The following is a 17,558-nucleotide window of genomic DNA, read 5'->3' as shown; positions in this document are numbered from 1 at the left end:
GGAAAAGACGTGTCTAACAAAACTTCTGATACAAGTAGTGAAACTTCCATTTATCTGATTTATCTGCTGGGGCTAGTGAAAGTCACTAGGGAATGAATACCTTATGGGGTACCTCTCTCTCTCTCTCTCTCTCTCTCTCTCTCTCTCTCTCTGAACTTCTAAATAGGACCTTTGAAGAATTAAAAAAAAATGCTAATGTTAATTTTTGTTTTCTGATCATATCTTAAAAGGGTAAAAAGTCCTTGTGCATACAGTTAGGTACTAGAGAAGCCAGGAAAACACAGTTTCTCCAAAGGGAGGAGATATTTGGCTGTCCTGGAATGCTGGGGGAAAATGTAGTTTACAACCAAGTAATCCTTTGCAACCTCTTGAGCCAGGCTCCACCCATAGTCCCCAAAATATGATGTTGGTTTTTCCCCAAACATTAAGCATTATTTCTAGGCCATAAAACTCATCCTTATGAGTGATGTCATTTGTACAACCTAAGTGACTTTTATGTCTTAGAAGCCAGGTCAAATCCTGACCCCCACAGGTACTCCACCTTAGTCATTCTCCACAGACCTTAGCTTGAGCACTGTTTCTGAGTCAACAGGCCCCATCTTTATGGAAGAAGCCCTATGGACTTTGTTACACACTTCTATGTAAACATGTCTTAAGCTTTGTTGTATCACAGGACTGAGTTATTAGAAAACTTTTTCCCCCAAAATCATGCTGCGTTTAAATATGGCTAAAATAAACGAACTGGTGTCCGACTCAGAAGTTTTGGTCCAGCATTGGTGTTGAAAGGAGATGAGTGAAGTTTCATTCTTGTCTCTTCATGAACTATTTTATGCCACCCAGAAAGCCTGCAGTGACCACCCCCCCAATAACTATCTCACATCTAGGACTTAGTCAATATGCATTTAATAAATCAACTACTACCATGATCTATAAACTACTTCTGTGGTGGTTCTGAGTGTGTTTTGAGTTGCAAAGGTTTTATTAATGTGCTAAATTCCTATGTCTATTAGCATCTTAGGGTTTCTATTGCTGTGATGAAACACTATGACCAGAGCAACTCGGAGAGGAAAGAGTTTATTTGGTTTACACTTCCATATCACTGTTCATTATTGAAGAAAGTCAGGACAGAAACTCAAACCGGGCAGGAACCTGGAGGCAGGAGGGATGCCAAGGCCATGGAGAAGTACTGCCTGCTGGCTTGTTGAGCCTGGTTTCTTACAGAACCCAGGACTATCAGCCCAGGGATGGTACCACCCACAATGGCTAGGTCCTACCCCATCAATCACTAATTAGGAAAATGCCCTACAAGCTTGTCTACAGCCCGATTTTATGGAGGAATTAATTGAGGTTCCCTCCTCTTAGATGACTTTAGCTTATGTTAAGCTGACATAAAACTGTCCAGCAAATTAGTATTCAACCCACACGTCTTTGAATTTCCATGACAGTCTAGTAAGACACAAAGATATGCACTGATACTTAAGTTTTTAAAGATTATATTTAAGTCACATTTTCATATAAATACAATCAGCTTATTCAACAACAGTTTAATGACTATTAGTTGAGAATTCAAAACAGCATGCTGTGGCATTAAAATATGCACAGTTTATCTGCCACCCAATAGCAACTAGCCTACATTTTAGGAGATAAATCAATTCAGGGAAAGGGAAGAACTTGAAGGACAATAGGAGTTAGAGGTAGAGGAACATTCCAGAAAAACCACCATATGAAATAAAACCACTATGTGAAAGAAAAACGGGGGGGGGGGGACAAAAACAAAAAAAAAAAACCAACCACAAAAACTTCCCTGCATCTTGCTTTTGGACATTTTATCTAAGAGATCCCACAGGTCTTCTAAATTCCAACTCTCTCATTTACCACATAAGGACACTGTGACCGGATGGAAGTGGGTGACTTGTTTAAGTTAATGGGGATTAGAACTATATGCCAGACTTTTGGGCTGTCCAGTTAAGTACTACCACATTTTCTATCCAGTGTGAAAACTCTGTGAGGCCCAAATCAGAATTCCCAGTATGATACGCTAGAGCTTATCTTCAGCCGAAGTCTTCCTCATTTGTGTATTAGATACAAGACTTCATTCACCATCTGAATGAAAGTGTTCATAGCTTTCATATGGTTACTCTGGTATGCTATGCTGTACTTCAACTAAAAGGTTCCCACCTTAGTTATGATTATTAAGCATCTACATTGATTATTATGATTATGATTATTATTAAAGAATTACTCAAGATAAAGGTGCCAGTGACAACTCTCATGTATGAGTCCTCTGATGTCTTGTAAGGTTTGTACTCCTACTGAAGGCCTTCCCACATTCATTACACTGATAGGGCTTCTCTCCTGTGTGGATCCTCTGGTGCACTATGAGGGATGAATTCTTAATGAACGCTTTCCCACACTGGTCACATTCATAGGGTTTTTCACCAGTGTGGATTCTTTGATGTTCAATAAGGTAGGCGCTTTGGCTGAAGGCCTTCCCGCATTCAGTGCACTCGTACGGTTTCTCTCCAGTGTGTATCACCTGATGGACAGTTAGGGATGACCTCCCCGTGAAATGCTTTCCACACACCATGCACTCGTAAGGCTTCTCACCAGTGTGAATTCTCCGGTGCTGAGTAAGAGAAGAATTCTTACTAAAAGCTTTCCCACACTGGTTACATTCGAAAGGTTTCACTCCAGAGTGAAGTCTCTGATGTTCTATAAGGTATGTGCTTTGACTAAAGGATTTGCCACATTTGTTACATTTGTAGGGTTTCTCTCCAGTGTGATTTCGCAGGTGTAGAGTGAGTGTCGAGCTTTTACTGAAGGCCTTTCCGCATTCGCTGCACTCATAGGGTTTTTCCCCGGTGTGACTTCTCTGATGCACAATAAGATGCATGCTCTGACTGAAGGCTTTTCCACACTCGCTACATTCATAGGGCTTTTCTCCGGTGTGAGTCCTCTGATGCACTGTCAGATTCATGCTCTGTGTGAAAGCTTTCCCGCAGTCGCTACATTTGTAGGGCTTCTCCCCGGTATGAATCCTTTCATGTTGGACCAGGGATGAATTCTTACGAAAAGCTTTTCCACACTCTTTGCACTGATAGGGTTTCTCTCCAGTGTGCATTCTTCGATGCACAGTGAGGTTCATGCTCTGACTGAAGGCTTTCCCACAGTCATCACATGTGTAGGGTTTTTCTCCGGTATGAGTCCTTTGGTGGACGGTGAGGGAGGAACGCTCAATGAAGTGCTTGCCACACACATTGCATTTATAGGGTTTCTCCCCAGTGTGGATCCTCTGGTGCTTAAGCAGGGAGGAGCTCTGGCTGAAGGTTTTCCTGCAGGCGTCACATTCATATATTTTCTTCCCTATAAACATTCTTGGAGATTTCATTAACTTGGAAGTCTGCTTGGAATCTTTTCCACGTGAATTCCAATTGCGAGGCCTTTTTGGCAAAGGAATGCCTTGTGCTGTGTTAAGCATTGAACCCTCAATGGAACAATTTTCAGTTTTATTACCATCACATACCCTCTTCTCATTAAAGGTTTCCTTTTGGGCCACTGCCACTTGGCCCAGATATCTTTCCTGCTGCCCCTCTAGCCGACAAGAGGGGTCCCAGACAGACCCTAAAGCTGAATGCCAGAAATCTTCCTTTTCCATCATGGCCCCATAGGGCAATTTTTCAATAATGTTGGACTTTAGAGTTAACTCTTTGGTTTCAAGTCTTGTTTCCCAGCCTGAAAAAAAGTAAATAATTCAAATGCATATTGATTTCTGTGCTGAGTGACTAGAAACTACACAAAGGGGACTACGAGAGCAAAGGAAGAATAACTTCAGCATGGTTAAGAGATTTTGAAAATATTTTTACAATTCTTTAGCAAAATCAAAAGGTGAAGAGCAGCGTACTAGTCCACAGAAAACAGAAGAACTAATACAACCAGCTGAATAAATAGAGAGAAGGGGCTCATCCAGCAGGGATGGATACACAGTGAATGCAGCTGGATAAATAGAGAGAAGGGGGCTCATCCAGCAGGGATGGACAGACAGTGAGTGCAGCTGGATAAATAGAGAGAAGGGGGCTCATCCAGCAGGGATGGATACACAGTGAATGCAGCTGGATAAATAGAGAGAAGGGGGCTCATCCAGCAGGGATGGACAGACAGTGAGTGCAGCTGGATAAATAGAGAGAAGGGGGCTCATCCAGCAGGGATGGACAGACAGTGAATGCAGCTGGATAAATAGAGAGAAGGGGGCTCATCCAGCAGGGATGGATACACAGTGAATGCAGCTGGATAAATAGAGAGAAGGGGGCTCATCCAGCAGGGATGGATACACAGTGAGTGCAGCTGGATAAATAGAGAGAAGGGGGCTCATCCAGCAGGGATGGACAGACAGTGAGTGCAGCTGGATAAATAGAGAGAAGGGGGCTCATCCAGCAGGGATGGACAGACAGTGAATGCAGCTGGATAAATAGAGAGAAGGGGGCTCATCCAGCAGGGATGGATACACAGTGAATGCAGAACTAAGGAAAATACACAGAAGGGACAGGCTAGAGAAAGCAGACCAGAACGATGTGCTAATTTCCACACTGACAGAATCCAGAGTCCCCTGGGAAGGGACTCTCAGTGAGGATTATCTAGACTGGGCTGAACTGTGGAGGACCATTTTGATTACATTACCTGATGTGAGAAGGCTCAGATGGGCCTTCTCTTGGGCCGGGGATCCTGTATAAGAGGGAGAGATACAAGCTGCCCACTACCCTGCATGCATTTCTGTTCTGACTGTAGAGACACAGCTCCTTCAGTCACCTTCCACTGTGACTTCTCCACCACAAATGGACTTTAACATGAACCAGGAGTTAAACAAATACTTTCTCCCTTAAGTTGCTTTTGTCAGAGTATTTTATCTAAGACAGAAATTGGTGCCCAGAAGAGGGGCCTCTGGGGTGTAAACTTGACCATGTCATTCTTATGCTTTTGGAGCCATCTGTGGCTAGAATGTGGAAGAGTTTGGTACTTTAGGCTAGAAAAGTCACCGAAGGCTGGAATCAGAGCTTAACCCATTCTGATGGGAGCTAACAAGACTGAGATAAATGATAAACACGGCTAATAAGGTTTCTTTGGATTTGAGCTTTCACAGACTTAAAAGAGGATAAAATAATCTGATAAGGAGTAAGACCCTAACTATATGTAAACTACCCCTGGGGAGTACGGTCATCTGCAACATAAAGAACAGAACACTCTTAGAGGAGGCTGCTGTCTTAAAGGTTTTCTCCTTAACCTTTAAGAAATGTTCCACTCACAGATGTAACAGGCCTAAAGGGCCTTACACGCTCCTACATTTTCCCTGTGAAGTTGAGGACTGTGATGAGCGGAGCAAGATGAAGAGAGTCGGTTGAGCTGCTAGAGAAAACTGCACAGAGGAAAGGACCAGGAGCCACTCAGTGAGGACGGAGGACAGGACACTGCAGCCTGAGAATCCGTTTTAGGGCTGCTGATCAAAGTCAACAGAGCGGAGATCAACACTGGGTAAGTAAGCAAGAAATGTAAGTAACAGAGCTTCTCCCTTCCAAGCTGACCTGCTTTAACAAAAAGAAAAATTTTAAGTCAAGCTGGAATTGCCACTGAAATACATGTCCCTAAGTAACTCTGGAGAGAGTATCTATCTAGTGTTATCAGCAAGAATATATGAGCTAGCAGCTGTCTCTTGCCCTAGGTCACTCTGGTCACATCCAGTTATCCAATTTACATTCTTTGAGAATATTTGAACTGTTACTCAGAAGTCACAAAAAGTGAGGGGAGGGGGATTCCATTAGCACAGACAGATGGCAACTCTGTAAAGAAGAGCCAGGAAGGGGAATGGTGATAGCTAATGTGGTTGTCGACTTTACTTCATAAGGCTACTTTCTTCATGCAAAGGGCAACACTTTGTCCTTACTTGTAGTGGGAATCTAGTAGAGTCATTGTATCTAGGATAAATATTAGAATGTAATAGTTTTTTTTCACTGTATCAAGGGTAACAGCAGAATGTATTAGTATTTGCTGAAGGTACCTTGGAAAAATCATAGCAGAGAACAGTGATAGTTGTCTATGATTTATAGTTTGTTTTTCTGGAGGGCTTTTCCATCCACTGCATGGCTTTAGTCACAGGACTATTGAGGCTCACTTGGAGGTCTTGCATTATTGGGTACTGCAAACACTACACAATAAGGGCCAAGGTTGCAGGCTGTGATGGTTTCCTTCAGAGAACATATAGAATAGATCGAAGGGGCTTCGGTACGAGGAACTTGTTGTACCCCAAACACAACCTTTGTGTACAATCAATAAATATGCTTCTGAATGGAGGTTCGAGGTTCAGTTCACAGGAACTGTCCCTCCCTGCTGCCAGAGAGCCTAAAAAGACATTCCATTGAATGTCTCACGCAACACAGAATAGATAACTTATTCTGATTATGGGTTTGCCTTTCCTGCATGGACTGCTTCTGCCAAAGCTATCATCTGTAGACTGACAGAATGCTTTCTTCACTGCCATGTTGTTCCATATAGCATTGCTTCCAACCAAGGAACTGATTTCACAGCCAGAGAGGAGCAACAGTGGGCCCATGCCTGCTGATCTTATCCTGTTCTCCATCGTCCTGAAGCAGCTGGCCTGAGAGAATGATGAAACAGCCTTCTGAAGATACACTGAGAGTGCCAATTAGGCCGCAGCGGCCTGGATGACTGGGACAAGTTCTCCAGAAGATGACACATGCATTGAATCAGTGTCCAATATATGGTATAGTTTCTCCCACAGCTAGGATCCACGGGTCCAGTAATCAAGGGGATGGAAATGGGAATAATTCTACTCTCTATCAATCCTAGTGACTCCCCTCCCCATGTTTTTTTTTTTTTTTTTGCTTCCTGCTCTCATGACCTCAAGTTCTGCTGGCCTAGAGGTTTAAGTTCCAGATGAAGCAGCACTCCTGCTAGGAGATACAAATATTCCATTGAACATGGTCTAAAAGAGGAGTAAATGTTAGGAGGAGTGTTTGATCCAGATCACCAGGGAGAAATTGGATGGTTTCTCCACAACAGTGGTAAAGAAGATTATGTCTGGAATGTAGGAGATCCTTTAGGGCAACTCTTGGTGCTACCATGGTCTTATGAAGTCAATGGGAAACTACAACAGCTCAATCCAGGCAGGATGACAAAGGGTCCAGACTCTTGGGAATGAAAGTATGGGTCACGCCTCCAAGAAAAGAACCAAGACTTAAGACCTTCTGAGGTACCTGCTGGGGACAGAAGAAACACAGAATGGGTAGGAGAGGAAAGTAGCTATGAATACCATCTAAGGCCACGTGACAGAAAGAAATTCTAATTGACATGAGCGTTTCTGTCTTATTGTGTTAAGAACGAGTTTGTGTTGGGATGTAAAAACACAAAAACAAACAAACAAAAGAATGAGTCTGTGCATATACACATATATATTAAGTGATATTTGTATTCCTGCTTTTATTTAATGATGTAATATCAACTAAGATAATATTAATGGTTATTACATTTAAGTTATGAGACACTAAAAGACTAATCATTCCTCAGGGGACACTGCCACCTATAATCCATTCACAGTTGTACATGGAATAGTTATATCATGCTAGGTGGAATTATGACCTGGTTATTGCTTTCATTTGGAAATTAGCCATGACATAAAGAGATGTGATTGTGTGTCGGGATTACACGGGATGGCTAATCTTGGTTGTCAACTTGACTACATCTGTTTGGGTTTTAATTATTACAGATGTACTTGAGTCAACCACTATTTTTTTTAAAGTTTAATTTATTTATTATGTATACAGTATTCTGCCTGCCAAGTGTGCTTGCATGTTAGAAGAAGGCACCAGATCTCATTAAAGATGGTTGTGAGCTACCGTGTGGTTGCGGGAATTGAACTCAGGACCTCTGGAAGAGCAGACAGTGCTGTTAACCTCTGAGCCATCTCTCCAACCCCAATCTTAACCACTATTAGTTGTGTGACCTTGTGCAGGTTTCTTAACCTTTCTGTATTCCAGTCTCCTCATCTGTTAGATGGTACGTGTACTATTTATGTAAGAAAAAGAGTTAAGCATTAATTTATTAACAGTTTAACAGAATATGCATTTTGTCAAATAGTATATATGCTTTAAAAATCCCTGTTTATATATATTCCAAAAATCAACTGAGAAAAAGAACAAAGTATTTGCTATTCTGCAAAATGCTAACAGTTTTAAACTCAAATTATTTTAATACTATACAAAACTTATTAAGATTAAATATATTCCTTATTAGATTTAGATGACTAACTTAAATGCAAATTCTCAGGACTTAATTCTTAAGAAAAAGAAAAACAAAAGATTACCTACAAACTTTAACAACTGGCCTAGGAGATCCTCCCAGGGACACAGGATGCCAAAAAACAATGCGCCAGGCCTGCAAAAGTCAGGAAAGACCCATGTGACTTGAGAACTGAACATGGCCATTACTACATATGTACAGAAAACCAAAACACACCTCTGTGCAGTGGACATCTACCTGCTAACCTGACACTACGTAACCGCTGCCGGTGATACGCAAGGCAATCTGGAAAGAGCAGTCTACACAACGCAACATTGTTTCCCAGGCTCCACCCTGTTCTCCACTTTCCTAGCTCCCCAGTTTCTCCTCTACAGGATCATACAGGTCCATGCCCATGAAGAACACAGTGGAGGTGCTCTTCTCTTCTTTCTTCCCCTCCATCTAACCCTGATGAAATGTCAGGCTGTACTTGCTTCTGCATTCTTCCACACAGAGCACAGCACATGCCCTTAGCACTGGGTCACGGGGGCTTCTTGGTCACTCAGTTTATAAAGTAAGAAAGGATAAAACCATAGGCATTTATCCTTTCTTATCAATACTGCTGTATTCTTTTTTCCTTGAGCCAGCTTCCTCCTCAACCCCGGGCATGCATCTGTAACCTGTGTGAGAACATCTTTGACTTTTGGTTCTATCCTGACAATTCTCCAATTTCCACTGGTGAGAATTCTACAGATATGGTTACAATTCTCATACCCACATTTGTACCTGACTTTAAAAGTTCTACTAATGTCATCCAATATTATTGAATACTCAACAAATATTATCAAGCATTTTCTGGGCAGGCATATAATGAAATGGCAGCACAGTAATGACAGTTCAGTGAGCCTGCGTGCCAGCAGGCAGACAGATGCCCAGGAAGACAAGTAAATAGTGTGTGCATTCCAATCATAAATATGTGAAGACGCTTTTGGATCCTTCCTGACGGAAAGTCTGAAAGAAGACAAAGAAGTGGGGTAGGAAATCATTACCAAAAGCATGGGGCTGGGAATGAAGCTTAGTGATAAAGCCCTTGCTTACGGGTGAGAGGTGGCGCTTGATCTCTAGCACCACAAAGAAACATCTCCATACAGTGCCTCGATCACCTTACCAAGAACACAATGCAATACCAACACAGCCCAGTAGCCAGAACTTTCCTGCTTAGCCTTAGCCACTTATGCACAGCCCCAACCAAGGTATTCACTGAATGTGTTTGTTGATAACGTCCTTTTATCTATGCCTATAAAAGTTATAAAAACTCCTTTTTCTTCAGAATGTGCATTCAGGGTAACTTGCATGCCAAGACTCAGAGCAACTGTTCCCTTGACAAACTGTCAGATTATAGACGCCTGTAAGTCTGCAGGGGGTTCCGGGAGAGAGGCTGGGGCATGCGTGGGAGTCAGATAACAGCCAGTCTCTCCTCACCTTCCCTGGTGCTTTTATTAATTTTAAAAGTCTGAACCCACAGAAGCGAGAGAACAATGACGACATCTGACCCTCACCCAGATTCTCTGGCTGCAGATACTTGGGCCACATTTATTCTGTTTCTCTGTGTTAGATACCCATACTGGCTTTGCTAGATCACTTCTTAGCTCACTGGTGTGACAATGCTACCCCTGAGTACCCAGCATCTACTCCTGAGGGCATTTTCCAATAAAGAACATGATACTTATATTGATAAGACATCACCATCAATACAGTAACACATCCTTGTTTTTGAAAAGATAGGTGTCTCTACTACTCTCTACTTTCTTTTCTGACAGGGTCTCTCACTGAACCTAGAGCTCACCAATTTAGCTAGACTACTGGCCAGTGAACTCCAGAGATCTTCCTTTCTCTGCCACCTTAGTGCTGGATTACAGGTGTGTGCAGTCTGTAATCTATAGGCCTGGTTTCTATGTGGGCACTGGGGGTTGAACTCGGGGTCTCATGCTTAAAGCACATCACCATTGAGCCATTTCTAGGTCCCCTGCTCACTCTTTAGCCTAAAAAAAAAAAGTACATTTTAAAACAATGGGGTTGGAATTACAGAAAAAGCAAGATGTAAAAGGTGTTTTCTGCAGAGAAAAGTCAGTGATAACGTCCCAAAGAGACCGTGCGGCTGTGACAGGGACAAGGCATGAAGCACTAAGAGCTGCATGGCAGGGAATGAATGGAGGGAGGACACAGATGGGGTATTTTGGAGTGATAAATGAAATATGTAAGATGCAAAGCTGCTAGAAATACAAGCAAAACTACAGTCATTTCTCACTCTTAAAAATATGCAAACTATTCAAAATGCTTATTTAGGCAGCCAGAAAAGAAAGCTCTCAAATGTTTACATAAACAAGGAGAAGGAAGCTAAGAATTTGGTTAGGCCTGGGAACAAAGATAGTAAAAGGAGATGTCTCAGTTGGTGATGGATTTAACTGAACACAGATGAAGACAGAGAGGAAACAGTGGTTGCAAACATTTCCGAATGCACAGAGGTTCCAGGCAATACATGAATGCTACAGGTGTAGTGACTCAAGCGTCACGATGCACCCACCCCTCCTCCAAGACCAGGACATAGATATGGCGACAGAGGACGAGTCTCAACAGCACGGTGGCACTGTCCTCATACAGTACACACCTGTGGAAGCGAGTCCCTCCAGAGACCTCAAGATCCCTCTCACACGTCCTCTTAGTAAGACACCCATGTTACATTACAAGTCTCTGCATCCTGACACTTACCCAGAAAGATGCAACCTGGGAGGTCTCTTTTTCTCAGGCTCACTCCTTGTTCAGGCTCAGAGATCACATCTGGTATGGAAAGTTGATATCCTGCTTGGGAGGAAAGAAACCGAGTTTGGGTACCGAACTTAGTCAACACCCAGCCCTGAACAGTTCTGATTTCCTCCATTTCCATTTTTCCATTCTCTACAGACTTTTCACCTAGGGACTATCCTAAACAATGCCCCACGGGAGCTGGGGTTTCAAGTCAAACCCATGAATTCCATATGGCGGACAGCTAAAGGGCAAAGGTGGCAAGAATCAGGTCGAGTTGCAAGGGCAGGGGGTTCTCACCCAGGAGACCAGGTTCCTGCAGTTCTCCAGCACCAGTCTGCCATACGGGTTCCTCTGCACAGAATCTAGCTGCATCCACTCCGCCCAAGTGAAGTCCACAGACACATCCTTGAATGTCACTGAGTCCCGAAACCACAGATTCCTCCTTAACAGGGGATTTTTGCCAATAAGTCAAAAAAGACCAAGCGGTGCCGGAAGAAACATGGCATCGGTGTGTGTGAGGAAAACATAGCTACATTCCGATGAAAACAAAACAGGTGCAGCAAACACCAGACGTGAGAGCCAGAAAAAATAACACAGGGAGTGGACTGGGAACTGCTGCAGTTTCCTGTCTGTGGTAAAATACTCTGACAAAAGCAACTTGAAAGAGAAAGAGTTAGCTTTGGCTCACAGTTCAAAGGTGCAAACCATCACCCTGCAAAAGTCAAGGTAGCAGGAGCAAGAAGCAGCTGGTCGGTCACATGACATCCACAATCAGGAAGCAGAGAGGGATGAATGCATGGCAGAGCTCAGCTGGTCACATGATATACACATTGGGAAGCAGAGAAGAGATGAAAGCATGGCAGAGCTCAGCTGGTCACATGACATCCACAATCAGGAAGCAGAGAGGGATGAATGCATGGCAGAGCTCAGCTGGTCACATGACATCCACAATCAGGAAGCAGAGAGGGATGAATGCATGGCAGAGCTCAGCTGGTCACATGACATCCACAATCAGGAAGCAGAGAAGAGATGAAAGCATGGCAGAGCTCAGCTGGTCACATGACATCCACAATCAGGAAGCAGAGAGGGATGAATGCATGGCAGAGCTCAGCTGGTCACATGACATCCACAATCAGGAAGCAGAGAGGGATGAATGCATGGCAGAGCTCAGCTGGTCACATGACATCCACAATCAGGAAGCAGAGAGGGATGAAAGCATGGCAGAGCTCAGCTGGTCACATGATATACACATTGGGAAGCAGAGAGGGATGAATGCTGAGGCTCAGGCTCCCCCTAACCATGTATACAGCCCAGGGTCCCAGACAGGGGATGGTGCCACCTACTAGGGGAAAGTCTTCTTGCCTCAACCCAATCAAGATGGCATGCCCCCAAACCCATCTACCAGGGGATTCCAGATTCTTGCAAGGTGACAATTAACACTGACCATCTCAGGAAATAAGATAGGAAAAAAGGTCCATAGGAGTGCTACGGTTTGGCTCCTGAAGTGGTTTGACCCCAAAGGCTCAAGTGTTAGAAGCCTAGTCTCCCAGTGACAATGTGTAAGAGGTTGTGGGAGGGCTGGGGAGATGGAGCAGTGGCTAAGGGTGACGTAAACAAGCAGAGCTGAGTTCAGATCCTCCTTTGAGGCATCTTGAGATGGCAGACTCCCTCCTCACCACACCCTTGCCCCTTTCCTAGGCTTTTCTGACTCAGGGTAGTCCATAAGCCCTATAAACACCAATCCATCTTTCCTTGGACTTGGGCTCCTTCCCCAGCCTTTGAGTACCACTGAGAACTCCAGTGTCAGATGAGCACAGAGGTGAAGGACGCTGAAGGGGCCCAATGCTCTAATACTCCAATACATCTGTCCTTTGTAATGAAGTCCATCACATTATGGGAGTAAAAGATGTCAGACAATGATGTCTCACCTGAGCTCCCAATGGCAGAGGCCAAACAGCCATTGCCTGAGTCCTCCTTCCTGTGGGGCCTTCCTAGAGAATGTGCAGTCTCTGGAGGTGGAGCTGGGGGAGGGAAAGGAAGCCATGAGAGACACTCCTGTGGCAAAATAAAATACCTACAAATAAATAAGAAGGGTGAGGTATCAGCATAAGTACAATTAAATAGTTTACCTATAAACTTTGCTTCGTTAAGCTTCCATAGGTATACAGACAGAAACGAATATTCATGGGTAGGTTGGCTCAGGATTCTAAGCTATTACTTCCTTGACCTGAATCTACACACCTAACGCATTCCTAGACAGTATATGCACCACAATGACAATATTTTAAAGTTAATTATAGAAAAGCGATTAGTTAATCATGTTGTAAAACATCCTTTTTAAAAAAGATTTATTTATGTTCTGTGTCCCATGTCCCTGTCTGGTGTGGAGAAGGTGGGAGATGTACCGGATCCCCGGGAACTGTCACCTGTGAGTGCTGGGAACCAGAGCTGGGTTCTCTACAAGAGCAGCAAGGGCTCTTCACTGCTAAGTCACCTCTCTGGCCTTAGAAAAAACAAATTTAAGGGGTCCTAGTGAAGGCAAACACCAGATATTTTCAGCTCTGTACGTGGGTTTTAATGAAGCAGGAGTCCTGTAGTCCTGTAGTGGCTACCAGACACTGTGGAGTGGAGTCAGGCATAGAGGTTAGCTATCAGGCACAAGAAGAAAGTTAAACAATCTTTTAACCTTTTGCATCACAAAACTTACATTAGCTTATTTTTAAATTAGCAAGGAATTTTCATTTTTTTCAGTTGTTTGTACAAGTTTGAGTGTGTGGTGTATCCAAACATATGTGTGGTGCATTCACACACGTGAGGTCTATTCACAGCGTACGTGCATGTTTGTGTATGCATATGTGTGCGGTGTATTCACACATATATGGGTGTGTATGTATGTAGGTGTCAGAGGAGGACTTTTGGTGGCTTTACTACTCTCTGCCTATTTCCTGGAGTCAGAGTATCTGAATCTGGAGTTTGGCTGGTGGCCAGCAAACTCCAGCAATCCTCCTGCCTCTGTGACTCACCTCCCCAGCACTGGGGTTCCACATTTCTCTAAAGCCACACCTAGATTCATACATGGGTGTTGCCATCTGAATTCAAGTCCTCATGCTTGCACAGGAGGCACGGAAGAAATGCGGTGGTATTTTGTTTGTGACCTAACCAATAAAGCTTGCCTGAAGATCAGAGTGTGGAGCTAGCCACACTAGTTAGCCATAGAGGCCAGGCAGTGGTGGCACACACCTTTAAGCCTTTAAGCCCTGCACTCAGAAGACAGGTGAAGATGGATCTCTTCAAGTTCAAGGCCACCCTAGGCTCTGCGAGATTTAATCAATCTAAAAGAGAAATAAAGCTCACACCTCTGATCCCAGCACTTGGGATCACATGCCTTTAATCCCAGCACTTGGGAGGTGGAGACAAGGGACAGATGACTGGGGGAAGAGAAGAATATAAGGCGGGAGGACACAGGAACTCATGGCATTCAGGCTGAGGATTCCTACAGACAGGATTGCCCATTTGGTCTGAGGATTCGGCAGAACTAAGAACTTTCAGCATTTACCCCTATATCTAACTCAGGATTTTTGTTATTAAGACCATTTAGAAGTCATGCTACATTTTGACCCACCCAGGCATCTCTCAGTCCTCTTCCCCTTTCATTTTAAATGACTTTAATGAGAACTCAATTGTCTTAGTTAGGGTCACTACTATTGTGCTGACACCATGACCAAAACTTGGGGAGGAAAGGGTTTATTTGGCTTACACTTCCTTATCCCTGTTCATTATTGAAGAAAGTTAAGACCAACAGGGCAGGAACCTGGATGCAGGAGGTGGTGCAGAGGCCATGGAAGAATAATGTTTATTGGTTCACTCATTATGGCTTGTTCTGTCTGCCTAAAGTCAGGTCTTATGGAGGCATTTTCTCAACTGAGGCTCATTCTTTTTTGGATAACTCCAACCTGTGTCAAGGTGACAGAAAACCAGTCAGCTCAATAGTATTACTGAAGGACCTCTGACACATTAACTATCTTGTCAACATCTACTGTGAGAAAAACAGCATGCCAAGTCATAGGGAGTACAGCCGTAAATACAACAGGCAAAGTCTCCACCTTCATGGATATTACAGACCAACAGGGAAGAACAATGGAACAAATCCAAATGCTACCACACACACACACACACACACACACACACACACACACACACACTATAAACGACTATAAATGAACATCTTTATGATGTGATGAAAAGGAAGGTCTCTCTAGTTATTGCAAACACAGCGGAGGTGGATGAGGAGGGAGGCGGCCCTGGGCATGGCTCAGTGGATGCGGCATTTACTGCGCAAGCATGAGGACGAGGGTACAAGCGAGAAGATGAAATGCCTGTGGGCCTGAAGGAAGACCAAGGATGAGTCCCAACACTGACTTCAGGTCTTCATATGGATTTGGACACATGTACACCCTGTACCCATACACACATGCATACACACATATGAAAATGCAAAAAGAAGACAGGGAAGCTTTATATGACTATAGGAATACTTAACTTTTATGTATATTCATGAAATCTGCTTGTTCATAACAGATGTAAAAGTTATGAATAAAAAAGGCTGGAGTTTAGCTCTGGGATATTTTTTTGAGACAGGACCTCACTATGTAGCCTTGGCTAGCCCAGAACTCTATGTAGAGCAGGGTGGTCTCAAATGAATCCCCCTGTTCTGCGGGATTAAGGGCATATACCACCACATCTGGCCTGCACCAAGGCTTAAGAGAATACTAACACTTCACGTTGGTTGGGGCCATCAGTCTCTCTTATCAGTGCAACCATTTTTATAAATTGCTACTTTCTGTAAAGAACAAGACAGGAGGTGTCCAAAGGTCTTATGTAACATTGGCCTGGAAATTTTACTTGAAGATTGGTGGAAAGAGGCAATCCAAAAAGAATGACATAAACAGATACTCTGTACCATTTACAGTATTAAAATAGAAAAACACAAAGGTCCAAAGAGAGGATTAGATTCGGCAACGTTCAGTCTTACTTTTCCTCCCATTCATTAAAACGACAATATTAACTGCCCTTAAACATTAGTGTTTTAAGTTCATTCTCTATCTTCACTGGGTGGTGGCACTATGGAATAGAAGTACTTCAAGCGTCTTATAAGATGCATTTCGTAACTCCGTTTGTAAAAGCGAATGGAGGAAGGTCACCAACATTCCTATTTTTATAAGTAAAATGTTTCTATTTATAAATATACACATGTTTACGCAATACAACACATGGGTTTTGGACAGATTTCGAATGACTTTGCCCGTGGATTTTATAGTAGACCAATGGTGAACTTAGAATTCTAGAGAGCACATTCTCTCTTAGCCAGGACCCACTCTGCGCCTTTCCTTTGCTCCAGCAGGCAGAGGGCGGATGCCCGGCAGCCGTGCACACAAAGGCCGAAGACCCCCGACTGCGGCCCCGCGTCCTCCCTGCCTTCCGAGAGGAGGTGCCCCACGCATTCGCGGCGCGAACCGGGCCAGGGCTGCCCGGCTAGGTAGAGCTCCCGAGAGAGCCGATAGGGTACTGCCTCCGGGGTACTGCAGGGGCCGAGCGGGGGTCTCGGTCCCGGTGTCTGCGGCCTGGCGCCCGCGTGAGCAGCGCACCCGCGACTCCCGCGGAGGACCGCACACTGCACAGCACAGCCGGCCCCGCCCTCGGGCCACAGCCCCGGGCTCCCAGTGGGAACGCCCCCGCCTCCCCGCTCGCCGACCTCCAGCCCGAGGCTCCGCACTCACCCCAGTCACGGAAGAAAGCAGAGGCTGGCCGCTCACGCAGCCACGCCGGGCGCGCTGGACTACATTTCCCACAGGCCATGGGCCTCGACAAAGTGACCCACGGCGCAGGCGCAGCTGGAGGGCTACTGGCGACGGGTGGTTCCTCTGATGCACGTGCGCGGTTGACCACCTTAAACATGTTTCCTTAAAGAAACCGGTTCTAGAACCTTTCCTTGCCTAAAGTAAGAGGACCCTGGACACTCCCTTGCATGAGGGAGCATGAGAGGTAAGCTAGTAATGTAATGTTCTAGAGACTTCGAGGCGCTCCGTGAGCCGGAGACAGGGGCTTCCTGTCATACCGCTCTTCTAACTTAGGGCTACAGGATTGTCTCTGTGGAAAACCAACCGACTCGTGGATGCTCAGGTAATTTCGGCTGCATCCGCCGCTCTGGAGCTTGGAGAAGCGTGTGGCATTTTAGGATAAAAAGATAGGCTAGAGACTATAATGTTTGGTTCTTATCTAAGTAAATAAATAAAGGTGGTCGTGTGTATCTTTTCAATGTTTTTCTTAAAACCTTGACATAATCGTACTTGCATATCGTGCCCTGCGTCACATTCACCCCCTGGCTACCCTCTTCCATCCACCTGCGTCTTCGTTTGACCTCTTTCCTCAATAGTCCCTCTTCTACACTTTGTCTCCTACCCCGTTTTTTT

The 17,558-nt window shown here is 44.4% G+C and overlaps 1 protein-coding gene across 12 annotated transcripts; it reads right to left on the bottom strand.

The window, feature by feature from the left end:
* Positions 1–1,058: 1,058 nt before the first annotated feature.
* On the bottom strand, positions 1,059–16,949 carry Zfp2 (ZFP2 zinc finger protein). Of its 12 annotated transcripts, none has more exons than XM_075992748.1 (5): positions 16,866–16,949; positions 13,017–13,109; positions 11,386–11,530; positions 11,053–11,145; positions 1,059–3,732 (listed from the first exon to the last, which is right to left on the bottom strand). In XM_075992748.1, the coding sequence occupies exons 2-5, from the start codon at positions 13,047–13,049 to the stop codon at positions 2,270–2,272; spliced, it is 1,734 nt and encodes a 577-aa protein (XP_075848863.1). In that variant the 5' UTR covers positions 13,050–13,109; positions 16,866–16,949; the 3' UTR covers positions 1,059–2,269. The 12 variants fall into 12 exon arrangements, with proteins under 12 accessions (XP_075848863.1, XP_075848871.1, XP_075848862.1 ...); XM_075992756.1 differs by having other exon boundaries at positions 11,386–11,512; positions 13,018–13,109; positions 16,866–16,943; XM_075992747.1 differs by having other exon boundaries at positions 13,017–13,162; positions 16,866–16,936.
* Positions 16,950–17,558: the final 609 nt, after the last annotated feature.

The sequence above is a fragment of the Microtus pennsylvanicus genome, chromosome 11 (genome assembly GCF_037038515.1).
Source record: "Microtus pennsylvanicus isolate mMicPen1 chromosome 11, mMicPen1.hap1, whole genome shotgun sequence".
Classification (NCBI taxonomy): Eukaryota; Metazoa; Chordata; class Mammalia; order Rodentia; family Cricetidae; genus Microtus; species Microtus pennsylvanicus.
This window is presented reverse-complemented; position numbering and strand designations above follow the sequence as displayed.

Excerpts from the sequence above, each read along its gene's own strand:
- Zfp2 (XM_075992744.1), bottom strand. The coding sequence starts at position 14,865 with ATGAACAGGGATAAGGAAGT. Across the intron at positions 13,163-14,845 it reads ATGAACAGGGATAAGGAAGT|GTATTTTATTTTGCCACAGG; the intron begins GTAAGCCAAATA and ends ATTTATTTGTAG. Across the intron at positions 11,513-13,017 it reads CCTCTGCCATTGGGAGCTCA|GGACTCAGTGACATTCAAGG; the intron begins GGTGAGACATCA and ends TCTGTGGTTTCG.